Source organism: Trachemys scripta, chromosome 4 (assembly GCF_013100865.1).
Source record: "Trachemys scripta elegans isolate TJP31775 chromosome 4, CAS_Tse_1.0, whole genome shotgun sequence".
Classification (NCBI taxonomy): Eukaryota; Metazoa; Chordata; order Testudines; family Emydidae; genus Trachemys; species Trachemys scripta.
The window spans coordinates 121,739,078-121,766,019 of record NC_048301.1 but is presented as its reverse complement, the minus strand read 5'-3'; the positions used below and the strand labels follow the sequence as shown (position 1 = coordinate 121,766,019).

Sequence of the window (26,942 nt, the reverse complement as noted above, 5' to 3'; positions counted from 1 at the left end):
AATACTTCCTCCACACTTAGACCGCGTGTTTGTCTGGTGCTCACCAACAATGGAAAGGACAGAAGCCAGGAAGGGAAATTGTCAGAAGATCCAAGCAAGCCCTTCCTAGGTTGGATTTGATAGTCTAGCCTCGTGGGAATAAGAAAGTTGTTACTTATATAAATGAAGTTCCCACCGTACAGTTAGTCAGTCTGCAGTGCAAAGGGCTCCACTTACCAGAGCGTGAGTGTTTAGTCATTTCGTGATTAGAGGTTTTCATTTGCTAATTCAAGATTGAGAGAATCTGACACATGCGGATGGATTCATTTTCTAATTTTTATTTATTCTTTCAAATATTTCATCAGTTCAAGGAAGAAATTAAATAAGCCAAACTAAACCTTGGACATAAGAATACATCCTATGACTATTCCTTAAACAGCTTGGAGGTGCTTGAAGGGAAACAGATGATGTAAAGCTTGAACATCTTGAATGTAAAGTAGACTGAGTACTAAACATTATTCTGAATGCGTTAAACATCTAAACATTCAGCAGTGTATTGACACATCAAAGATGTGATAAATTGGGAGATCCAACATTCAAACCATTTTCTGGATAAGTAAGGGCATCTCATGATTTTTGATCTGGGATACAAGAGTGGCTTTTCCCTACTACTTATCTGTGAAGTTTGCTAGTTGTGTTTACCAAAATGTTAAATACAATATAACTTCATTGCCTGATACCTGTTTTTTTTTTCTTCTTCAAGGTTTTATCATTTGTATTTGTGTTATCGTCATTGTTTATATTCGAAAATACCAAACGAAAAACCGGTAAGCTAGCCGAAGATATTTTTTTTTTATTCTTTACTAATTTTCAACTTATCCTCATGGCATTTCATTACTGCATGAACAGGTATTTCATCTGAGATTTACTCTACCTTTTCAGCAGGGGTTGTCTTTTCTTGCATGTACCTGGATGTCAGGAAAAGTTACATATATGGTGCTCTGAAAATGCAGCCTTGAAGGAATGCTGTTTAGTTGGTCTGGAATAAAAGAACCACAACACAGCCGCGACTGGCCCAGCTCAGCTGATATGGGCTCGCAGGGCTAGGGCTGCAGGACTGAAAATTGCTGTGTAGACGTTCAGGCTCAGACTGGAGCCCACGCTGTGGGATCCTGCCCTCTCTCGGAGTCCCAGAGCTGTCTGTCACTGTGATTTAACCGTTTGAAACTAGAATGAGAGTCGGCATCATGTAACGGTTAGATTTAGAAGTTCTTTGTTGCTGTGGTTTGGTCCAAAACCCCTTCAAATTTTTGCTTCCTTTAACCCTTCCCTGTCTGTTCCTTAAGTTGCACCGCACTGGGACACAACCCCGTAGCCGCGCTCTAGTTTATTTCAGCAGGAATTCTGCACATGGAGTGGCTATGGCTAAGGCCCAAACTGTGCACCTTCAGGAATGTTTCTCATAAGGGCATCTCAGTCTTCAAACCTGCAAAACATCAATATGGCAAATTAAAAACCCAAAGTGGGATTTGTGTAGAACTACTCATGAAGTTGTGTTCTTACAGTACAGGCTTTCTTTGTATCACTGCCAGATAATATTGTGTAAAGGCTTTTTAAATAGTTGCTCTGCTTTATAACATAGTCACTTGAATAATATTCCCCTGGGGTTCATTTATACTGAGATGCCTTTGACTTACACCTAATATCTAGTCTATTTTTAATCTAATTTTTATTTTAATTAAAGATTAATTTTGCTATTGACATGTTGGATTGTGTGAAGTCTGCCTTTTACTGATTAACTTGGTTACTCCTTCTAGGTGACACATCTCTTATTAACTGTTGTGAAAAGATTTGCATATTTGCCTTTCCACATAAACATGGCTTACAACTTAATTTTAAAAAGCACCTGCCCGGGATTGTTTCTATGGTGAATGAGATTTCTAGTACGACACTCCCTGGAATCCATACAAGTAAAGCCAGTGATGTTAAGCTTATAAAATAAATTTAATTTCCAAGCACTGACTAAGCTAATAGACTGCAGCAACCTACAAACAATCATTGGTCCAATGCCCTCCTAAACATGTAGAACGAAATTCTTCAGAAATCCATTCTGACCTCTAGAATTTCCAACTTTCCTTCTCATTTCTCACTATATGTTTCATTCTAGTGAGTGTTTTTAAGGAGGCTTATTTAATAGTGTGGACTATTGGACTTTATCCCACTGAAGTGAAGTTTATGATCATGCAATCCTGTTCCGTTTTGTCATGATCATCAAGCAGGTAGCTTGTTTAAGATAAGCTTTATATTCAGAAGCCCAGTTTGCAATGTCATTTGAATAAAATATCCATTGTTGGCAGTTCGTAAGCGAAGATACTCACCCAGCAGAAATGGGCTTTTACTGTAGTAGAAGTAATCCAATGTTGTTGACTCTCATGCGTCATGTTGTCATGTGCAATGTCTTCCATGCTATGAAATCTAGTGGGTGCTAGAATTTCACTGTGAACAATATTGAAAGAGAACCAACCTAAATGTGGTTACTGCAGTCTTGTTTGTATATTGCTGGCAAAATATAGGTAGCAAAATATATGCTCATCAGACAAAAAAAGCAAATTAAATACTAATCTGTTCTTGCTTTTATTGAGCTGTTGAGTCTGCAAGATAAATTATACTTATACAGAAGTGACTCTGTGTGGGAATAACATTCTGACTAAGAGACCTCGTTCCAATGGCAAAAATATTGCTAGTTTTGTGAAATTACTTGTACGATACTTACCCCTCTTGGTGAAGGACAATTATAAAGGGTACACACATACACCTAAAAACTAAATGCCTGATGCTGAATATTGTTTTTCTGTATTGTTAAAACGTAATCCCTGTGAGAATTTTTTACGTTCTTGAAAAGTATAAGGGACATAAGATTTTGCAAACATGGTTTGTTTTATTTTGAGAAGCATTTTACAGAAGGACACAATGTTTTGAGTATCTTGTCCTTGCTAGCTGTAAAATTCCAGAACGGTAATGCTTCTACCACTGCGCTTGCTGGAGAATTCTACTGGTTAATACATCTTACAATCAAAATATTTTCCTAATATTCAGCCTCCAATTTTTTCTTTAAACAGTTCTAGTTTTATAAAAAGGCTCCATCTTTTTTAAAAAAAAAACTACTTTAAATTCAAGTTGTTTGTTATGTGATCATATTTTATTCAGCAAATGTTCTCTCCTTTCTTGCTATTCAGTTCTTACAATGTAAATCCGGATTCCCCAAAGCATCAAATTACAACAACACGATTTCAAGGTGAGTGAAACAAAATGTAATTTGATCTTCAAAGGTATCTATTTTTATACAAAAATATTTTCCTGTACCCAAAAGTATGCAGGTGGTGTGGTGGTCGTCTGTTTAAATGTCATCTGAGAGAGTAGGGTAGAAGTTTAAAATACTAAATACAAATTGAGAATATAAATTACTTCTATGGGTTATTTCTTCTTTTTTCTTCCATGTCATGAACAAAAATGTTTCTTTGGAGAGAGAGAAGGTGGGTGAGCTCTGTGTGGCTTGAAAGCTTGTCTCTCTCACCAACAGAAGTTGGTCCAATAAAAGATAATACCTCCCCCACCTTGTCTCTCTAATATCCTGGGACTGAGATGGCTACAACTACACTGCATGCAAAAATATTTGATTGATTATCTACTAAAACACTGCATGCCTATGTTTTTCTGCAACCACAGCAAACTTGAAGACTTTGTGTGCTTTGTCTGTTAAATGCAGTATGTTGGAAACAGGTATTTGTCTAATATAAATGTTATTTCCATTTCATTACTTCTGTTATGATATAGGTTCTTATACCCTGCTTATCAACGTCGTATCTGAGCACCTTTCGCTAGCACATTAAGCATCGTGACTAACATTTGTCATGTGGTGTTTATTCTCTGATCCTCTCCCCGAGGGGAGAAGGGAGTCCAGTGGACTGTCTTTTGTTGGTAGGTTTTCTCTGGAGGGCGGGGAGCATACGTGGTGGCTTTTTAACGTGAATTCTGTTATGTATCTGTTAGAGACGGCAGGTCAAAGAAATGCGTCTTTCACTTGGAGTGGAAGGTGATAAGGTTTGTGTAGTTTCTGGGGAAGTTCATTGCACAGTCTCAGCCCAGCTCCAGAGAAAGTTACGTCTCCCATGCAGAGGAGCTTGATATTTATTGTAGAGGAGTGTAGTTGTCAAACATGATTTTTGTCCTGGGGCCTTAGGCAGTGCTGTAGATATCAGGCCACGGAGTGCCTTGACGATAAGGACAGAAACCTTGAATGTGATCCGGTATTCTCTGGGAAAGCAGTACTGGGGTGGCGGAACTGGAGGGCCAGTGGGGGCTAGCGCTTCTGCAGTGGAAATATTGCGGGGGCTGATCTATGTCCTCCCCGTCCCCCCGAGCAATATTTCCTCAGTGCCTGGGGAGAGTGTGAAATCAGGCAGCCCGGGCTTTGCTCTTCCTGTGTCCCCACCCCCTAGGCACTGGGCAGAGGACATACCTGGAGGCAGGGAATGGAACTTGGCTGAGCGAAGCCACATCATTTTGAGGGGGGCCGGCATTTCCTCTCAGGAGCAGAAGACTGGGAGCTGAGCGAGCCTTTGCTTAGGGTGCCCAGAGTAGGGAAGCAGGACCAGGGACACTGTCCTGACCATTTCCTTAGCCTGCCATGCCAAGGTGAGTGCCTGCCCTGCTGCCCAGGCTCTCTCTGGGAATGTCTACACAGGAATAAAAAATCTGGTGGCTGGCCTGGGTCAGCTGAGTGGGGCTCGCAGGGCTCAGGCTCTGGAGCTGAAAAATTGCTGTGTGGGCTCTGGCTGGGGCTCTGCGAAGGTCCTAGAGCCCCCCAAGCCTGAGTCAGCTGACATGGGCCAGCCACGGCCATGCTAGAAGCCCAAGTCAGACCCTGTGGGTGCGTCACCAAGGCAACATCATCCTGGGTCCGCCCTTTACCCTGTGTAGACGAACCCTCTGAACCTTTGACTCCTTGATACATGCCCTCGACTCAAACCTCAGCCCCCTAGCTTTTCAAGTCATGCTTCTGCTGCTTTGAGCCAGTGTGGAGCGCAGAGGAGAGCTCTGATGTGCTCCCAGTAGCCTTCCATAGTCCCCTATTAAGAATGAAGGAGAAAATCATATGTTGTTCTTTGGGTGAAAAATAAATATATAAAACCAGAAAGATTATAAGCAAATAAAAGATTTCATCTATAAGGAGGCAGCATTGCATGTGCTAGTTCCTCAGATGGATGATATGGTGCTCTGAGTGTGTAGTTACAGTACATGGTGCTTTAAAACAGGTATGTGAACTAAAGTAATTGCTTAATTGCGTTGAATATATACGATAAAGAATCTCACGTGGGCTTCATAAGGACTAGACAGTATTTTGCATAGCATACACATGGTCCATTGTTAAATAAGAATATTCAATGTGACTAGACACTGAAGAAACTAATATCCTGCTATAAAAATGTTGTTTATATACATATATGGAGATACACCTATTTCATAGAACTGGAAGGGACCTTGAATCCAGTCCCCTCCATTCACTAACAGTACCAAGTACTGGCCCTGACAGTTTTTGTTTTTTTCTCCCCAGAGAAAATCCCTAAATAGCTCCCTTAAGGACTGAACTCACAACTGTGGGTTTAGCAGGCCAATGCGCAAACCACTAAGCTATCCCTCCCCCTAATGAACATCTCTGTAGGTGTCCATTCCTGGTGCAGAGCGGAACTTCTAGAGGAATGTTCCAGCTTAGCTTTGTTTTATAGTGGGAAGAAAAGCAGATTCATGGACAGCCTAGTTCTCCGTTAGTTAGCTTGTGTAATTATCAACACTTGTCATCAGTCACCTTTTGTTGTTTGTCCCTTGCACTTACTACTTCTGCTGAAAAATTAACCGTAGCCTGTGACATCAGAATACGTGTTTTTTCCTGCTTTTTCTAAGATTTTGCACTACGAAAAAAATGCCATAACCTCTGCTTTAACCTGAAATGAGTTAAAATGTTTCTGTTCTATGCAGTTACACATAATACAAGAACAAGTATTTGTTCCTGACAATACTGAAAATCCAACCAATGAAAAGTTTAGTCTAAATGAATACTTTGAAGTCTAAAGAAAGATGTGTGTAAGACTGAAGTATAGAACTATTTTCATTTTAATTGTTTATCTTCCTTTTGCAGTATAAATGGCTGATGCCGGCTGATGACTCTGGTTTACAAATGAACAGACATTGGAAGAAAATCATGGAAAAGTTAGGAAATAAATGTCATACATTTGTACTGAAATTTCTTTAGTGAAAATAAAACCCTTCTCAGGTAACTTTCACTACAACTTCTTTCTTCCATTGAGCTGGACTTGTAGTAGGAATCCACTGCATTTGAGTAAAGCAGAAAGACCGGAGGTGGATCATTGCTCTTGCCCTTGAAAATGGCTTCTGAAGCAAGCAAGGCAGTTGGCAGCATCAAAATTGCTTGCCCTTCTGAACATACAGCTGGTTGCTTATTTGGTCTCTCCATAGTGCTAAATGTTTCCCCTTAAAGAACATAGTCACCATCAGAGCGTGGCATGGTTTGGATTGTGAGTTGTGGCTTTAACTGCAGACAGCAAGAGAACCTCTTCCGATCCCTATTTACAAGCTTCCATCATGGAGTGCGTATTACTCTTTTAAACACAAATGTAAAGATGCCAGACACTAGGTGGAATGTTGTAGATTCTTCATAAAAATATCCATCCTGGGTCAGACCAATGGTCCATCTAGCCAGGTGCTTCAAAGGGAATGAGCAGAACAGGGCAGTTATCGAGTGACCCATCATCCCCTGTCAGCCAGTTCCAGCTTCTGGCAATCCGAGTAAGGACACTCAGAGCATGGGGTTGTATCCCTGGCCATCTTGGCTATCGTCTATGAACTTATCTCATTCTTTTTTGAATCCAGTTATAGTTTTGGCTTTCATGTGACCTTTCTTCAGATTTACTCTCCATCTACGGATTTTTTTTTAAGTGATACTACAGAAAAAAGCCAACTTTTGTTACCTGCTCCACAATGTGTATTCTTACCACAAGCTTGATATCTAGTGTGTCTCCCCTAAGAGAAAATTAAAAGTAATGTGAATTTACATGTGGTTCGAAAGATGCTCAGAATACTCACTACTGATTTGCTAAAAATTCTCTCAATATGAGAATAAGAAATAACATTTGTTTCCTTGCAATCCTCTAGCACTTTCTTATAAGAAATAAGCAGTAAGATCAAAAGTGTCCTCCTGAGAAGTTCTCCAGTGGTTTAGTGCCCACATTATTTTTATGTTAATTGTCAAAAACTGTCCTTGTAGATCTTAAAATAAGCTTTTTTATATTCAGGAAATGTTTCAACTGATGCTCAGAAGAGGTGTATATAATCAAACATTTGGCATATGTCTTACAAAATTTAAAGATTTAAAATGTTATTTATACCCTTTTTTGTGACTGCAAGCTGCACTGAGTTTTATTTAGCAATAAGATATTGTCTCATTAAGTATTTAAAAGTGATGTTGAGATCTAGCTCTGTGCTCTCATCTAATCACTAGCTCGTTACAGAACAGAAAGAAGTTCTCTCCTTTCCTCTTGCAGATAAGTATCTTTACTCTTGTGGAAGGGATTTTCGCATTGTGTCAGAAGTTGACTCGGTTCTGTTTAGCCAGACTCCCGCAGGATCGCTGTCAGAGGAAGGAGATCCCCACTGCTCAGAGCTGAGATCAGTGCTATGGAGTTAACTACAGCTGCAGTCCTTCCCCCACCCTCACTTCCCATTAGGGCGTGAACTGGCCAGGCGAGATGCCACAGAGCTACTTCTACAGAAGATCCTGGCATGCATAACACAGGCTTTGTCAGACAGAGGCAGCTCTCTCCCTAGAGCAGGGGAGATATCAATGAAGGAATATACATGTTCCCCACCCTGGTTCCATCCACATCCCCACCTATTCCCTTGGCCCTCACACAACATCCCTGCTCCCGACATAGTGGGGCAGACCAGGGGCCCATCCATGTACTTGTTTTAAACAACTAAATTTTTGGTCCTGTGCACTAGACTACAGCTAGGAGGAGTTCAGTGAACTAAGATTAATTTCTCTCCTGCTTCCAGGTGTTTCTTTGCTATGCAGTGGCAAACACAAATGTTAAAAAGGTTGGAATTCTGAAAACAATCCAAAACTTCTTCTGGATAGGGAAAAAGAGCCTTGCAGTCTGCCCCAATGGTCAATAAACGAAGGCCATTATGGTCCAAGTATCTCCCTATTCTATGGTGGCTTTGGAAATATGTATTTTTATGTGAAAGGCCATAGATACAAATTTAAGGAGAGAGATAGTCAGGAAATTGCCTGGAAATTGGCACTCAGGGCAACTGGCCTCCTCACCCATCACTAGGTGTACATTGCACTACAGCTTGGTCCAAAGTTTGACTGGTATATCTATTTCCATTAGATGTGTGATGTGTTAGCAGAATAGTTACACTGGTACAAGCTCTAATATGGATGCAGTTAGAGTGGTGTAACTTATACCCTTGCCCATACGAGATTTGCTATACTGCTATAAACACCTTTGTACTGATATAACTGAGTCTGCACTATGGGACTCTACCTGTGCTGATATAGTTAAATTGGCACAACTTTCTGATATAGACAATCCCTGAGAGTCTGACCCCGAACGCCCTCAATGCCGATGGGATTCCAAGTTCCTTATTAAAACTAACTAGAAATATAAAGACAAAGTATCAACTACCTGGTGCTCAAAATGACTGATTGTTGAATGTTTTGCACATGGAATTCTCTTTCATGAACTTGGCTGTGTTAGGAATGTGTGAGAGGCGAGGGAGGAGACTGTGTCCATACCTTTGTGGAAAGCTACAAGGTACTTTGGCACCTCAACGTACGTTGTCTCCTAGATGATGTAGAGCAATGGTTTTCAACCGGGGTATGTATACCCCTGGGGGTACACAGAGGTTTTCCAGGGTGTTCATGAACTCATCTAGATAGTTGCCTAATTTTACAACAGGCTGCATAAAAAGCACTAGCGAAGTCAGTACAAACTAAAATTTCATACAGACAATAACTTGTTTATATTTCTCTGTATACTATACACTGATGTAAATAAAATATTTATATTCTAATTGATTTATTTTACAATTATATGGTAAAAATGAGAAAGTCAGCAATTTTTCAGTAAGAGTGTGCTGTGATACCCTTATATTTTTGTCTGATTTTGTAAGCAAGTAGTTAAGTGAGGTGAAACTTGGGGGTATGTAAGACAAAATCAGACTCCTGAAAGGGGTACAGTAGGCTGGTATGGTTGAGAGCCACTTATGTTGAAGGTGAGTGTTCAGAGCCAGAACAGAAATGCCTTGTCATGACCACTGCCAGGAAGTGCTGCAACTGAAAGATATGAGCAAGACTCTGTGCTGCCGTTCACAAGAGGCGTGGCACACAAGGCACTGACAAGGACGTCGGGGCTTTAAGTCCCCTTTACACCTCTCCGATTCTGGGCTCCTCTGGCTCTGAGGGCCTGTGCAGCCTCCTGTGTACCTTAGGCGTAGAGCACTATGTGCCCACACGGGTCCCACTCCCCCCTGTTCCTCGAATAGTCACAACCCCACAGAACCCTCAGCAGCTTTCCCACGGCCGCTGCCAATGGGTTCCCCTGCAGCCAAGAATTCCAAAGCATGAAGTGCTCTGGCCACTTCGCTTCATGCCTTTGGCAGTACCCTACACCAGGCGCTGCATGAGGCAGCTTTCAGGCTGCTTATGCCAGCATATGCTTTCCCTGCACTGGGGGAATTCCTCTGGGGACCACACCCCTCCCTTTGCAGTCCCTATACGCTGCAGGAGTTCTTACTGTATACAATTTCCTAGTATTTTTGAAAAATTTATTGTGTGCAACTCTAACCCCTTATACATCTCATCAGCAGGATATGAACTAGCAATATCTGACACTTGAGCACAGATCGCTGCCCCTAGAGCTACACAGCTCATTCCATAAATTTGTAGCCAGTGTTGTCTCATTCCAGAAGTGGCGAGGTTTTACAGCTGAATTAGGGAAGAGCCCAGGCCTGGCTTCCTCACTTATGCCTACTCCTGCCTAGTGTGGTGCCCCCAGAGTGGGAGACGCTCTACCACGACCCATGTGCTACCTATGGGGGCTGGTTGGGGCCCCAGAACCAGTGTTTGCCACAACCCCATTGTAGCTCCCAGGCACGCCTAGTGAAGTGTCTTGCTGCTGTAGTGGCAGAGTGTAGGGATTTGTGTTGGGGTTTTTTTGGCAGGCTGCCAACATTTTTCTTGACATGCAAGTGAGCCAAGGGAACTGGTGATTTTTTTTTAAGTTGATATCTCAGCCAACCATGTATGGAATTGCCTGGGAAGGGACACAAAAAAAGGCACGTCTCTACCCTGAGCGCTTTCTGCCTGCTGAATTTCAAAGGACTGCTGCAAACAATGGCGATGGTTGAGAAAATCTATCTTCACAAGACTCTTTTGTAATTGAAAGACATCGCCACCCTCATACAGGGTCACCAGCAGCTCTGTCTGTAGTGAAATAAAGGGAACAGGTGTCCTAACTGTAAATAATTCTTTCACAATTACCAGGTTATGCTTTGCCTGACTAACTGTGGCTAGCCTTTGTGGCCAGATCAAAGTAATGACCCCACTCTGAGTTCCGCAGAAAGGAGATGTGTAAAATATGATATTCTTTTTATTTAAAACATAAAACAAATGTAAGCACAATTCCTGCAAACTATACTGTGTGAGCAGACCCGGTAGTTGCATGGAGCCCCACTGAAACCAACTGCAGTGCTGCAAAGGGTCAAGCCTCTGGCAGCAGAGGGCTGATGCGTCTTAGACAAGCACCTAAAATATATGAAGATATACCTATCTAGCTCACAGAACTGGAAGGGACCTTGAAAGGTCATTGAGTCCAGCTCCCTCCCTTCACTAGCAGGACCAAGTACTGATTTTTGTCCTAGATCCCTAAGCAGCCCCCTCAAGGATTGAGCTCACACCATTGGGGTTAAGCAGGCCAATGCTCAAACTACTGAGCTATTCCTCCTCCCCAACCCACATGTGGATGACATAAATATCATGTTCTCAGTGACAATCTGTATGATCCATTTGCAGAGACATGGTAAAAATAAACACTGGGGGCTTGTCATAACCCCTCAGGGAGTGACAAGGTCTTACATGGGGATTGTGAACTGTCAGCCTCCAAACCCTGCTTTGCCTGCAGCATTTATAATAGTGTTAAATATTTTAAAAAGTTTTTAATGTATAAGGGGAGTTGCACTCGGAGGCTTGCTGCGGGAAAGGGGGTCACCGGTACAAAAGAGAATTACTGATTTAGCCCCTTGTGTCGGATTAGCAGCAAACCCCAGCACTTTGGAAGCGCCACAGCTCTGAGATCAGAGCCTGATTCCTCCATGACAGACACTGAGATGTTGGGGGAAAATGCGTCAGTGCTGATTCAATCACCATCACCCAGGCCGGTCCCTTTCTTCCACTCGCTCCTTGGTGGTGTAACCTGGGCGTTACATTCGCTAGAAGCAAAGGGGGAAGTAGCTTGTTTATATATATAAAATCTGATCAGCTACCCGCTGCCTTGTATTGGCCAGCCGCAATCTCGAGGTGTGGCACCAATGTTTGTAGGGGATTAAGTAGCGTGTGCCCAGTCTGCCAAAGCCAATATTTATTTAAACAAACAGCATTTCGGCCGGGCTGCCCGACTCCTCCTCTAGGAAAGCAAAGCGCGCTGAGGTGGGTTTGTTGCTGCCTAGCGCTTGTCCCCGGGGCTCCTCGGCGCTAGCGCCGGGACAGGGGGAAGTGGCGCCGGCCCGCCACGGGACACAGCCGGGCTGTGTGTGCCCGTGAGAGGCGATGGGGCGGAGCGGCCCGGGGGCTGCTGGCGGCGGCCGAGCTGGGGCGGTGGGTGCAGGGGCTGGAGCACGCGGCGGGCGCCGATCTCTGGGCTGACCCCGCAGCCCCGCCCCGCGGCACAGGCAGCGAGCGCCCAGTGTGAGCAGTGACACAGGCCCCGCCCCGCAGCCTGCAGGCCCCGCCCCGCAGCCTGCAGGCCCCGCCCCGCAGCCTGCAGGCCCCGCCCCGCAGCCTGCAGGCCCCGCCCCGCAGCCTGCAGGCCCCGCCCCCCGCTGATGGCCCCGCCCCCCGCTGATGGCCCCGCCCCCGCTGGCTCCGCTGACGGCAGGCGCCGGTCTAGTCCCCGCGGGTGCGTCGTCAAGGAAGGATTGTCCTGGGTCCGCTCCGCCGCCTTCGCTGCGTGACTCCTCCCGCCGGCCCCGCCATGGTCTCGGCTCCGCGCTGCCCGCCGGGCGTCTGGGGGCTCCTGGCGCTGCTGCTGCTGCTGCCCCTGCCCGGGGCTCGCGGTGAGTGGGGCTTGGTGGAGGGGGGCCACAGGCGGTCCCTGCCCGGGCACAGAATCCCCTCGGTTCTCTTCCGCCCGCCCCTCCATCGGTGCCGGGCGGGGAGCGGAGCCTAGAGTCCCAGCCCGGCACCTGGGGCGGGCTCCGCATCTCAGCCTGGGAGGTCAAACTCTGCCCCGTTGGTGAGAGTGTTAATGCCCAGAGCCTGTTGCTGGGGGTGTCTCCTGTCCGTGGTTGGGGGGGGTGGGGGAAAGCCACTTCGAACAGCAGGTAAAGGTGCCGCTGTTGTAGCTGTAGCAGTGTCAGTAAAACGAAGTTTGGGGTATAAAACGCCTAAAGATTATAACATGAGCAAGTTCCCCTGTTGTAGTCTTAGGTTTGTGACTGTATAGAAATAGATATAAAACTTTATTAAAGCAAATGTTAAAATGATCTAATACACAGGGTAAGAAAAACGTGTCTGTACATCTGGGTATAACGCTTAAATTACCCAAAAGTACAAAATTTGGTTTGAAAGTCATAAGGTCCATATAGTACATAATCTGCAGTATCCCAAATTAAGGTTAATAAATTCAGTGATACGATTAAGGTATTAGCATCCAATTCTTTGGGTACATTGCCCATAAAAGGTTATACTAAGAGTAGCTTGTGGAAAGCAAATATAGCAATGAGTAAAGATTGTCCCTCAGTAATTGAGAATTTAGGATCGGTTGCCCCTTAGACAATACAATACAGAACATCGGGAAGAATTTCAGTTACTTTCCCGACTTTGCTTCTCATTGGCACTTGTCCTCATGCCTGTCATACAGTTTCCATGCATCTCATGAGAAATATGAAAGTCCGCTGTCTCAGAGAGAGCTTTCCACCACCTGTTCTCACTTGTTTCTAACCCCATACATGTTTCATGTACTCTTGGTCTCTTTTGTCCTGTACGTCACCTTCTTTCATGTCACTCTGTATGGTTGCAACAGTCTCGCTGAGCCTGTCCTGCGTTAGATCATAAGCTCTGTGAGGTGGAGGAATGTCCTGTTTTGCACAATGTACTTACCTTGCGTTACCTTACATGCCCAGGGTGAAGGATACATGGTAAATAATATAAAATTTGAATGTACTGCAGTTTTGTATCAAGGCCATTCAGTAAACTAGCTTCAAGGCTCTAATGAAAACAAGTACATCCAAATTGTCCCCAATAAAATCATTTGTGGCTTCTCAAAAACAAGTGTTCCGTTACAACAAACTACTGAATGTCTTTCGTAGTTAACTTTTTCCCTTCCTTGTCTGTCTCTATTGCTAGGCAATTGTGATTCTCCTCCAAGATTGAGTTTTGCTGAGCTGCCTGGGGCAGTGAACAATTCCTATCCTGTTGGGACCAAACTGAAATACTCCTGTCGCCCAGGATACATGTTGGTCTCTGGAAAGTCTCCTTACGTTACATGTCTTGCAAATTCAACATGGTCAGTAGACCCTGAGTTTTGTGTAGGTGAGTATCTTTGTTGCTTTTCCATTTCAATTGATGTGCAAGACATCTTGACACAGTTAGGAATCTCTCTTCTATTGGGTATCTCTCTTCTGTTGGCATATGAAAAGAAGGCAACTCCCATCTTTTCATATGCTGTGTATTTATACCTCTCTGCTGTATTTTTCACTCCATGCATCTGATGAAGTCAGTTTTAGCCAATGAAAGCTTATGCCCAAATAAATTTGTTAGTCTCTAAGGTGCCACAAAGACTCCTAGTTGTTTTTGCTGATACAGACTAACATGGCTACCATTCTGAAACCTGTTAGAATAAAGTAAAACACGTTGGTGTGGCAAGTGTCTGTCTCTTTTGAAAAATTGTAGTTGCTGTATCCCTGATAAGGAAATATACTGAATTCACTGTACTAAAAGTAAACCCATTACTGAATAATGTGTGTTACAAACTTGGACAAAATACTAATTAATAACAAAACTTAGAGAATACTTCTCTTGGCTTCATTGCTAAGAGTACAATAAGATATTTGCAAGTTTCCTCATCTCAAGACTATATATGCTATATTCCATGCAGAAGTCCCTAGTAAATGCAGTACTACAGTATGTTTTAAATTATGATTTAATTTGTCGTATTGAATACTGATGGGACTTTCTTGAATAGCCTTAGACTCACCTACTCTGGCCTGCTGGCTTGAGAAAATACTTTATATATAGGCCCTGATTCAGCAAAGCACTTAGTGCCTTCTTAAGTCCCAGTGACTTCAGCGGGACTTGTTTTGCTGAATTGATCAGGCTTTAGTAAATAGGTCACAATTGTTACATGCCTTGTCTGCTTTGATATTTTTTCTCAGTACAGTCATAAAAAGTCCTAACTTTACTTTACATGGATACAGTCTGTCTATATTGAACTCCATATAGATATGGTGAATTTTTGATACTGTTCATTCTTTGTGGAAATAAGTCTCCTGCGGGAGAAAGCATCACAAATAAGTCTTGTAGGGGCAAAGAAAAGCTCTTCCACTGAGCTTGACTGAGGAATGTGCAGTTTTTAGCTGTCTAAAATCAGGATTCACATATCAAGAAAACTAATAACAAATATTTACAAAACACATAACAAGCCTGTGGAACATTCTGCCACAAAATGGAGGCAAAGCACATGGTAGGATTCAAAAAAGGATGAGACACTTAGAACCTGGTCCAGCAACACAAATGTGCTTAATGTTGCCCCTGTGAATAGTCTGCTACTTCATAGAGTTTAATGCTAGAAGCGATTGTTACAACACAGGATACTTGCATTTCACCAAATTATCCCGTTACTGAACCCCAAAACTTGTATTTGACTAAAGCATATCTTCAAGAAGGACAGCCAGTCCTGATTTGTAGACTTGCAGAGACTGAACATCTGCCATTTCCTCTGGTAATTTGTTCCAATGGTTAGTCACCCTCACTATTCAACACTTTTGCCTTATTTCCATTTTGAATTTGTCTGGCTGGACTTTCCACCTCTTGGTTCTCATTCTGCTTTTCTCTGCTAGATAAAAGAGCCCTTTAGTACCTGTTATCTTCTCCTCGAGAAGGTCCTTAGATGCTGTAATCAGGTCGCCTCAGTCTCTCTTGACAAGCTGAACAGACTGAGCTCTTTAAGTCTCTCACTGGATGACATTTTCTCAGGCCCATGAACACCTTTTTGGGGCTCTTTATTGCACCATCTCCAATTTTTCAACACCGTTCTGAAAATGTGGACACCACAACTGGGTACAGTATTCCCGCATGGGAATGTATACAGCATTGCGATCACCTCCCTACTCCTGCTCCCTTGTTATTACATCAAGGATCGCATTAGCCCTTTTTGCCATAGGATGCACGGGGAGCTCATGTTCAGTTGATTGTCTATCACCTCAATCCTTTTCAGACTTGCTACTTCCCAGGATACAGTTTCCCCGTTCTCTAGGAAGGGCCTGCATTTCTTGTGCCTAGATGTATAATTTTGCATTATATGATACTAAAATGAATTTTGTTTGAACGGACCCAGGGATCTATATTGCTTTGTAGGACTGCCCTGTCCTCATTTATCGCTCCCCCAATCTTTGTGTCATCTGTGAATTTTATCAGGAGTGATTTTTGTGTACATCCAGACAACTGATTAAAATGTTGAATAGCATCAGGTCTAGTACCGATGCCTGCTCCTTGAGGTGTCACTTAGCCAATTCTTGTATGCAGTGGTGGTGTAGCCATGTCAGTCCCAGGATATAAGAGAGACAAAGTGGGTGAGATAATATCATTTATTGGACCAGCTTCTGTTGGTGAGAGAGACAAGCTTTCGAGCTTACACACCACAATTCTTCATCTGGAAATGTATTCCAAACCTGAAGAAGAGCTCTGTGAAAAGTTTAAAGTTTCTCACCAACAGAAGTTGGTTCAATAAAAGATATTATCTCACCCTCTTAGCCAACTTTTAGTCCACTTAACTTGTGCTCTATTGATACTGAAGTGTTAATTTTTTAATTAGAATGTTGTGTGGTACTAAGTCAAACAGCTTACAAAAGTCTAGGTATATTACATCAGTTACATTTATCGAACAAATTTGTAACTACAAAGAAATAGCTCAGGTTTATCAAACAAACCTGATTCTCCATAAAACCATATTGATTGGTATTAATTATATTTCTGTTCTTAATTCCTTATGAATTGGGAAAATTTGGCCCTACACTCAGGGCCGGCTCTAGCGTTTTTGCCACCCCAAGCAACTCCCTCCCCCTCCCCCCGCCACCCACCCAAAAGCCATGCTCGGCAGCAGCTCTACCGCTACTTCATTCTACAGCAGCAATTCGACAGCAGGTCCTTCGCTCTAAGAGGGAGTGACGGCCCCGCGGCCGAACGTGCCACCCCCACTCTTCATTGGCCGCCCCAGGCACCTGCTTGCTACGCTGGTGCCTGGAGCTGGCCCTGCCTACACTGCTCAAGAGGTCAGAATAGATTTGCCCTTAGAACTGATGAATCCCACAATACCTTTACATTATTATGCCTGTGAGTGAGATCATGTTGACTAATACATAGTTACCTAGGTCATTCTGCTTGTCCTTTTTGAATACTGGCACAAGATCAGTGCTCTTCCATTCTTCTTCAATTTCCTGGTACTACTAAGATTTATTAGAAGTTAATCAGTGGACTAGAGATCTCCTTTCCAAACTTTTTATAATGCTCGGGTGCAAGTTATCCCAAGATTTTGATTTAACAATGTTTATCCCTAGTAGATGTAGTTTAACTTGCTCCTCAATTACTAATAGACATGAAAGTCCTTCATCATACTCTTGTGATGACACTGTTGTCGTGCTTCTTTCCAAATACAAAAGGGAAATAATTACTGAACACTCCTGCCTTTCCTGCATCATAATTGTTTTACCATCTCCATTTAGTAACAGGGTTGTACCATTACTAGGCGTGGTAGACTCAATGTATCATCCAGACGAATGAGAGTGTCACCCCTGCCCTCTAACCTGGGTGCCCTTTACAATGCTTTGCTGCTGTAACGCCAGTCTGGACTGCTCACAAACAGCTTCCAATGTACAAGTCACTCCCAGCTGTGTCTCAGCCAGTCATACCTTGGCTCTCACCAGCCTTGGTTATACTGCAGGGTGACCTAACAAACTCCTAGTATTCATTTTTGTTTTTTTTCCCTCCAGAGAAGTATGTCTTGTATTGCCCAGCCCTTTCCAGGACAATACAAATTCATATCAAGTCTGTATTTCTTCAGTAGAAATATGTTCACACATTGTTACCCAAATAGAGTTTCACAATCACTTCAGTTTAAACACTGGATTAGATCAAACAAGTTTATTAACTACAAAGAGGTTTTAAGTGAATGCAAGTAATGAGGCATAAGTCCGAAATGGTTACAAGAGAAGTCAAGATGAAACACAACTGGTGCCCAGGTTAACAAACTATATTAAACTCAAAATAAAGGTTTTCTTACCACATGCTCCCAGCAGTCTTACTGACCAAGCTTCTTAGGTGAGGACCCCTTCTTCAGCTTAGTGGCTGCTTCCTTTGTCTCTTCTAGTGTAGTGATTCGATGGACAGAGTGAGAGGGAGGAGGGGTGCCTGGGAGTGTTTGTCCCTCCTTTGTTATAATGCTAATTCTGCCCCTTGGAAAACATTCCAAGCTGATAAAAAGTCTATAGAGAAAGATCTTCCCTGCTGCTTTTCCTTGCTTGATGACTGCTTAAATGCAAACTAAGCAGAGCACACATTCCTTTGAGACAGACCTGTTTGCCAACTTGTGCTGTGGTTTGCAACATAAGTAAACATTATACAGGGAAATCTTTTAACTTCCCATACAGTGTTGCCATGCGTTTTATCAGGACAATATTGACAGTAAACTATAAATTTTCAGATACCTTACAAGGCATACTTTGTACAAATATTATTACAGCAGTCTCTAGGGTGTGGACAAGATACATTCTCTTACAGTAGGATTTCTTTTGTTCCTAAGGAACTTCAAAACCTTCTCCTTATTGTCTGTAACCATGCCAGTTGTGACTCTTTCACTGATGTCTTTAGCTCCCCATATCAATTTTTACGTTTCATAACTTATGCCATCTATCCTTTGCCCCATGTATTATGTTGCATTTTATTTGTAATTGCTGCCAGTTGAGGTCAATGGGTCTGCCCACACGAATATAATTATGCATATGAGTTTTCAGGATCTGGGCCTTAACATGTACAATAGGAATATTTGCACTTCTACTAAATCTGCAAGGGGAACTTAATTCTCTTGATTCAGGATATAAGGCAACCACTGTCTGTGTGGGATTAGGAAGCATCATCCCACTTCCACTTCTCCTCACTTCCCCTGGGCATGTTACAAAATTATCCATAATGTGAGTTGTAATATTTCCTCTGTAGCCTTTGGTGCTGACCGCTGTCGTACAGGACAGATAGTGGACTCCAATACCATTGGCTTTGATCTGCCATGGTATTTGCTATGTTAGGGGGTGCAAGTTAACATATCCCCTTTCTCCCGTTAAGGTAATATGAGGTAACGCTAATATTAGTCTTCTTCTCTTCTAGGAAGACCATGTAAACCACTAGAACTAGAAAATGGCATGGTTCATTTCATGGATCTCCAGTTTGGTGCAACAGCAAACTTCTCCTGTAATGAAGGGTGAGTGGCAAGTTGCTTCTTTTGACTAATTAACAGACTCTAGACTGGTGTGAAACTGCTGGTGACGTCTGGCAAAATGAGACTAGAAAGCCTGCTTAACTTCAAGGACAGAAGTGAATGGTGTGTTATAAATCTGTATCAAGAATTACACCTGTGATTTTTCAAAGGAGTTGAAGGAAGAGAGCCACCCAGCTGCGGTTGTCATGCAATGGGAGATGGGCACCTGACTCGCTCAGGTGCTTTTGAAGATCCCAGCCTAGAGCCCTCAGGGGATCATCCAGCAGGGGTTGTTTTATGAGATTGAGAGTCCCACCTCAGGGGTCATGTGGCACTTACTGACCTGTGCCATCTCTCCCTTGGTACAGGGGTTTCTGTCTGGGTGCTGGGAGCTAGTGGCGGAATATTGCCCATAAAATGCTGCACCAGGTAGGAGCAGACCTCTTCCTGCTCTACAATAGCAAATATTTGTCTGTACCTCCCTTGTAGATGTCAGTATTACCCAGGATAGCCTCGGGTGCATTTGTTGCATTTGTCCCTATGGGTTAATATGCCAAGCCTTGGGGAATCAAAAATAGCTTGTGACTTCATTGCATTGAGCAGGGGTGTTTTGGATTTTTGAGGTCTCAAAGTTTAAGACCAGAAGGGACCATCAGATCCTCCAGTCTGACATCTTGTATAGCACAGGCCACCAACGCTTCCCAGGGACCCACATACGAAACTCAACCAAAATTAGTCTAAAATGCTACAGCCCACCGGAGCTTAGACCATTATGTGCTATGGGCAGAGACTAGGAGGCCTTAAATGTACAAATTCCTCGGGCCCCTGTCGTGGCAGAGAGATTTTGAAGTGAGATATGAGATAATCCTGGCGAGTGACCTGTACTCACATGCTTGAGAGGAAGGCAAAAAGACCCACCCCAATGTCACTGCCAATCTGACCTGGGGGAAATCACTTAACAACCCCAAATACTAGAGCCTGAGCATGTGAGCAAGAACCAGCAAGCCAAGCACTGAGGTGAGAGTCCTTGATGCCACCTCCAAGTCCTGGCCTTCCCCATCCAGTGTCCCATCGTCAGCCATGGCCATCCCTGATGGTTCAAAGGAAGGAGATAAAAGAAACCAACTCAGAATACACTGGGTGGGGAATCCCTGCCTGACTACTGCAGGGGACTAGCTAAAATCCTGAAGCATGAGCTGTTAGGAACATAACACACACACTGGAAACATGCCCTGGGGTTGCGGAGCCCTGCCATCACAAGCAACCCCATGATATAATTGCACCCATAAACTTGCCTGGCTCTCTCTCAAACTAGGTTAGTTGCCCCCTCAACTACTATTGGGTGACTGTTCCTCACAGAAAGATGGCAGGCAGAAACCATGTGTGTGTATATATACCGATATACATGGGTAGTGTAGACCTGGCCTTAGTGTTCCTTGGTCCTATGGTATTAGATGTGTCCCTTTTTCAATGGTTTGTCTCCACCTACTGGCAGAAAGAAACCATGTTCCATCTTTCTGGATGGTTAACTAGCTCTTTGCTTACATGAGTAACAAACTTGAACCCTTTTTCTTGCTTTAGGTACAGATTAAATGGACCAACTTCTGCCAAATGTGTGGTTGTGGGAAATGGAGTTGATTGGGATAAGGAGCTTCCACTTTGCGAAGGTAAACTAATCTAATGGTTTTAAGAACAGTCCATGTCTGGAGATGGTGCAGCATAGCTGGTGCTTCAGAGGAGTCTCTGTTTCTTTGCCATTTAATCCAAATGGCAGTTGACTCTGGGGAGGAATGAAATTCTACTGTGGTTCTCCATGGTGTTTGGATGACTCCTACAGAATCAATTTTTTTTAAAGTCCCTTTCAGATTGTTCACCTGGCACTGTTTAATATGCATAATCCAACAGGCCTCATGGCTCCTCTTCACTGTTGTATCTGTGTAATCCTGCTGTTCACAAAGGCCGTGTCTACACTTGCAAGTTAGAGTGCATTAAATCAGTCCTGGGCGCCCTAACTCCTGAGGTATTCACACTGGCAAGGCATTTAGAGCGCCTGGACTCCACAGCTGGAGCACCCGTGGTAATCCACCTCCATCAGAACCATAGAGCTTGATGCACCTTGGCTGAAATGCCAGGGTGTCAGTGTGGAGGGTGTGCTGCATTACTGTGCTGTGATTGGCCTCCGGAAACATCCCATAATCCCTTGAAGTCAAGTGGCCACTCATCGTTTTGAACTCAGCTGCAGGCACGTGGATATCCCCTTTCAAAGCTCTGTTTCTGACAGCCGGCCTGCTTATCTGCTCCGGGACACACAGCAAAAAATTACTGTGGAATGCTCCTGCTGCAGAGGCAGGCGTGTGCATGTGAGAGAGGCAGGGGGTGGGGGCTGATGGCGGGGTTTCCCCTTTCCTCCTGTTGCTGTCATCTGAACTTACAAGACAGCATGCTGACACACTCTCTGTCCCCCAAAACACAGTCTCTCCCTCCACATACACATTCCCTGTCACACTCCCCTCTCCCCCACATTTGAAAAGCACGCTGCAGCCACTTGCACACTGGGATAGCTACCACAATGCACTGCTCTCTGTGGCGTTGCAAGAGCTGCTAATGTGGCCTGGCCATGCCACTGCACTTGCAGCTGACAGTGTGAACAGACGGCAGCGCTTTCCCTGCTGCTGTCTCTGAGGGCCGGTTTAACTCCTGGCGCTCTACATCTGCAAATGTAGCCAATCCCTAAGTAAAAGGCATGATAATGACTTCAAGAAGTTTTGACCCTTCCCAAATCTGACTGTCCACTTAAAATCTGAGGCTCTTTGGGAGTGAATCACAATTAATTTGCCTCTAACTTCAATCATGCTGCTGATGTCCAGTCTAGAATCAGGACACTGCTTGTAGCAGCAGCTAGCTTAGTATTCTGCTGGTGGAACAACACTACCTCTAGAGATGGTGGGCAAGCGGTTCTGGCTCCCTGAAGCTAATATTGGGAAGGGGCACACTCTGTTAAGGTCTTCTTCCAGAGCTGGTGTTTTATGGAGCATCCTCCTTGAGCAATGGACGTAGTAGGTTGGGTCAAGCTTAAAAGAAGAAAAACCTTCAGAATCTGAAAGGGGTCTTACTTCAAATGTTAAAATGCAATGTTAAGTACCCTTCCAAATGGCTAAATAGCTTTCTGGGGGGAGCTGAGACAACTTTCTTAGTGAAACTCTCTCTTCAGTTCACCTTTAATATAAACTTTAATTTTCATGTTGACATTCTTTGCTTCAGCAATACCTTGTATTCCACCTCCTGGTATCACCCATGGATCCCATACTGGTCAGAGTGAACAAGAGTTTTCCTTTGGCTCAGCAGTAACTTACAAATGTGACCAGGGCTTCTCTCTTATTGGAGAGGCCTCCATTCATTGTACAACGAAAGATAATCGCAATGGAGACTGGAGTGGACCTGCTCCTGAATGCAAAGGTTAGTAGCGTCTGTTTTTATCCTCTTCTTATTCTACCATCTCCTTCCAGGAAAAACTATATTTTGATTGCTAAGTAAACCCATAAACCTGAGGAAATTCAGTTAGTGCTTAGTCCCCCTAAATACGTATCATGATAACTAGTTACTGTTGGAAACTAAAGAATGACGGACACTTCATAAATCACTCCTGGAAACCATTTTTGCCTCTAATTTATCCTGTATTTTTTTGTCTCCCTTCAGTGTTCCAAGACTGCATTTAATTCTTGTGTCACAAACAGTTTATTTTTAGGTGGAGAGAAACTCTTAAACTAAGGTTTTGCTTTTATGCCAGTGCCCTACTACTCAGTGCTAAAAGAGACCGGGAGAGAGAGCCTGAGAAGCAGAATTGTTTGGGAACCATATTTTTCAGAACTCTCTGGGAGGGCTCCTTGGCAGTGAAAGATCAGGCTTCTGTGAGTTCATACCACAGCCATAAAGTTCTTAGGAGGGTGAAATAAAGGTCATTGTACAATCCTCATTTGGGCGACGGCAGTGCTCACGCACACTATTGCCTTTAGCTAACAATGCATTTATGTACATGATATTCAAGCAGCTGCAACAACTTGCTTTTATTCTTGCTGAGTTACCCAGCCTAAGAGCTGGGATGGAGGCTTTTTCAGAGGCATTAGGCAGGTTGGTCACCTGGCTACTTAATATTAACTCCCCCCCAAAAGCAGCGAAGTTCAGTTCCAGAAAGTCATTGTATGTAGATCTCTTGTAGCTTGATCCAAATTCCTGATGGGTTGAAGTTGTATAACTGCATTTTAAAATATATTTTACCTGCTGTAGTCAAGTATCAGGGCTTTTTCTTCTTTCCTCTACCCCCTTCTCCTCCTCTCCTCTCCCCCCCCCCTCCAAAAAATGCTTCCTGTGCAAAACAATCTTATGCTGGTACTGTTTAATTTTCAGTGGTCAATTGTCCAGAGCCAGAAGTCAAAAATGGAAAAAAGCAATCTGGGTATGGACTCCATTATTCATATGGAAACACCGTAATATTTGAATGCGATTCTGGCTACACTCTGAAGGGTAGCAGTTCAGTTAAATGTGAAGCTAACAATTTATGGTTTCCATCTTTGCCAACTTGTCTACGTAAGTATAAGCAGTTGTGTTGAACATTTTATATGCTAATGTCTAGGAAGCTTATTACATCCTTATAACATGGCTACTCAAAAGGAAAGTTTGAGTGTCTGTGTCCCCTTTTTGTCATAGGCATAACACACACAAATTTTATTTAACACTAATGTTAAAACAAATTATTTAATGCATAGTTTGGGGAAAGTCAGTATCTAGAATCACAGAACTGGAAGGGACCTCGAGAGGTCATCTAGTCTAGTCCCCTGCACTCACGGCAGGATTAAGTATTATCTCGACCATCCCTGACAGGTGTTTGTCCAACCTGCTCTTAAAATCCCCCATGATGGAGATTTCACAACCTCCCTAGGCAATTTATTCCAGTGCTTAACCACTCTGATGGGAAGTTTTTCCTAATGTCCAACCTAAACCACCCTTGCTGCAATTTAAGCCCATTGCTTCTTGTCCTATCCTCAGAGGTTAAGAATAACAATTTTTCTCCCTCTACCTTGTAACAATCTTTTATGTACTTGAAAACTGTTATGTCCCCTCTGTCTTCTCCTTTCCAGACTAAACACACCCCATTTTATCAATCTTCCCTCATAGGTCATGTTTTCTAGACGTTTAATCATTTTTGTCACTCTTCTCCGGACTTTCTCCAGTTTGTCCACATGTCTCCTGAAATGTGGTGCCCAGAACTGGACACAATACTCCAGTTGCGGCCTAATCAGCATAGAGTAGAGCAGAAGAATTACTTCTCGTGACTTGCTTACAATACTCCTGCTAATACATCTGGATATAGTGCTTAGATTATCCACAAATATAAAGTTAGTTTTTAAAAGTCATATGATACATTGAGACATAATCAGCAATAACCCAAATTTAGGTGAGTAGATTTAACAATACAGTTTAGTTTTAGAATCCGTATACTCGGGTACATCACTCATGAAAAGTTGTACAGAGATTTGGTTGTGAAAAGCGAAATATATCAATGAGTGGCGACTGTCCCTCGGTAATTGAGAATTAAGTTGGTTGTCCATTTAGAAAATACAATCCATGAGGAAAGGATTTGTTACTTTCCTGACTGCGCTTCTCATGAGCACTTCAGCTCCTCTCTCCCGGTATTGCCGATGTCCGGTGATGTGTTCTGTGTAGATGTCCCTCGACCACCTGATGGCATCCAACACCATGAGTTGCCACATAAGCCAAGTGCATTGACCGATTCTGTATTTTCTTAGCACTCGCTCATTACTGGGGTCCCATGTGCCCGTGGCTCTGACTATCAGTGCATGTGTCAGGACCTGGTAACCCTTACCGCTCAAGGTTTCAGCCAGAGGGCCGTATTTCTCTATCTTTCTGACTCGAGCATTGTGGAAGGCCGGGGTCCTGTTCTTGAAGGGCACTGTGATGTCCTCCATGCTGATCTTCCAGTCCTCGCTGGTGATGACCATGTCTGGTCGCAGTTTGCCATCCTCGGAACTGACAGCTGAGTTCAAGGCAACCTTCCCCAGAGGCGGTGGGATGGCCCTGGCCAGGCGATCTTGGATGGTGTTGTCACAGCTGCCAAACTCTTGAATGGGTCTTGCAGCTACACAGGACGTGGGGTAGCGTCTCGTTGGCGTAGCCATGCTTCCTTCATCACTTGTCCCAGACAGCCCCATTCAGTGGGATGCAGTTGAGCTGGGCCCTGTGGATGAACCTCCAGTCGACAAATCGGGTGAAGCTGCCCCCAGGGAGGAAGTGGTTGCTGGGGTCCCACTTGCACGTCATCTCGAATGTCTTGCTCTGGTCTGGCTTCTGTTTCAGGTTTTCCATGTATTGGCAGCGGATGGCATCCTTCAGGGCCCTCTCCAGTATGGTTCTAGCTCTTGGAGTGATGATAGCGTGATCTGTATTCATCACCTGTTGCACCAGGACTCCCAACTCCTGGCATTCCTCACACCATGTCCAGTGGCAGCTGATATGCTTCTCCAGTCATTGCATAGCATTGCGGGCATGAGTCCAGAGCGAAGCCAAAGTCAAGAGGAAGAGGTGGAACCTGCAAGAGACTCGGCCGAGGCAGCCAGAGGGGAAAGAGCCAGGGGTGACAGTCTTGTAGATGCCCAGGTTAAACAGCCTTGATAGGATCAACTGGGTGCAACAGGAAGAGGAGGATGGAGCGAAGTACAGGCCTGAGACTGGTCTGGGAAGGAGCAGTTAAAAAGCTTGGTTGGAGAAGTTGGGATGGAATGAAGGGGACAAACCAGGTTGGAGGGGGTGAAGGATGGTGTTGGAGTGAAGAAACACAAGGCAGGGGTGTGTTGGGAGAATTTACAAATGAAGGGAGGTAGGGGAACAGTTTGGAGGGATAGGTGGGATGAGAGGATGGCTTTTGAGAATGGGGCAGACCATGTACCAAGCGAGGTGTGGCACTCCAGGCACGTTGACTTGGCCAAAGATAATCCATCTCAAAAACTGTACTAATTACTAATTGTTTTTTGTAGGAGTAGATGGTTTCTGGTTCAAAGAGTTAGTTGTTGGCATGGCTGTAAGAGTAATATACCTAATGCATGTGGACACTTTTTTTTCACTGTGCAAACTCAACAGAAATCTTAAGGAAAACAAAATGGGCAAAATAGCTTGTCTGTGTTTTGTAGGTCAGTAGTGTGCTAGGAGGTAGTGCTCGATCCTTTGATGGGAGAGAAAAGGAGCAATCTTGGGACTGGGTCTTTTTAGCATGTTTTGTTGCAAACTAACATTGCAAAATCACTCTAGTTGTCTTGTCGCCTTTGAGGTCTTTCCATGCATGGCATGGCTTTGTTCAGCACATTCAGATAAGTGGGTTGCTCCTGTATCCTCTTGTAAGTCTCCTTTTTATGCAGAATCTACTCTGAACACAACCCAAGTGGCCCTAAAGAGCCCAGGTAAACCTGATGACTATAAAGGGAGCGAAAAACCACTGTGATCAGATACCTGGAATCCTCATGCTGGATAGCAGAGGCTTTGGTTGACACATTGAACTGGAGCATTCAATTATTGCTCTTAATATGTAGTGCTTCATAAAGTACGGTAGTGGTCACCTGAATGCCCCATATGCTCAGGTGTGAATTATAAGCCTGAGGCTGGAATTACTTTCTGTACCTCTGTAGTAGTCTTGTCTCCCACCCAGAACTATCTCTTCCTTTGCTACTTTTTTCCCCCCACTGGTCTTTGTATAGTAATACCCACCTGCTGATGCCCACTCACTCAGTATATCTATATAAAATGCCAGCTGTAGGAAACCATCAATCCGAATTCTGCACAGTAATGGCACAAGCAATTACAGGCTTAACGGGTAGTCAAGTGTCAAACTACACTCCGATGAGATGTCTACTCAGT

The 26,942-nt window shown here is 43.8% G+C and overlaps 2 protein-coding genes across 2 annotated transcripts in view; both read left to right on the top strand.

Annotated features, from left to right (window-relative positions):
* LOC117875743 (sushi, von Willebrand factor type A, EGF and pentraxin domain-containing protein 1-like) overlaps positions 1-7,108 on the top strand; it is a 243,151-nt gene extending 236,043 nt beyond the window's left edge. Inside the window, exons 21-23 of the mRNA XM_034767083.1 lie at positions 743-806; positions 3,216-3,274; positions 6,176-7,108. Of these exons, the coding sequence (XP_034622974.1) occupies positions 743-806; positions 3,216-3,274; positions 6,176-6,180 (128 nt within the window). The 3' untranslated portion in view covers positions 6,181-7,108. The remainder of the gene's footprint in view (positions 1-742; positions 807-3,215; positions 3,275-6,175) is intronic.
* A 5,140-nt stretch (positions 7,109-12,248) lies between these two features.
* LOC117876535 (complement component receptor 1-like protein) overlaps positions 12,249-26,942 on the top strand; it is a 208,582-nt gene continuing 193,888 nt past the window's right edge. The window contains exons 1-6 of the mRNA XM_034768797.1: positions 12,249-12,390; positions 13,682-13,867; positions 18,929-19,022; positions 20,601-20,686; positions 22,281-22,475; positions 23,424-23,603. Coding sequence (XP_034624688.1) covers positions 12,309-12,390; positions 13,682-13,867; positions 18,929-19,022; positions 20,601-20,686; positions 22,281-22,475; positions 23,424-23,603 — 823 coding nt within the window. The 5' untranslated portion in view covers positions 12,249-12,308. The remainder of the gene's footprint in view (positions 12,391-13,681; positions 13,868-18,928; positions 19,023-20,600; positions 20,687-22,280; positions 22,476-23,423; positions 23,604-26,942) is intronic.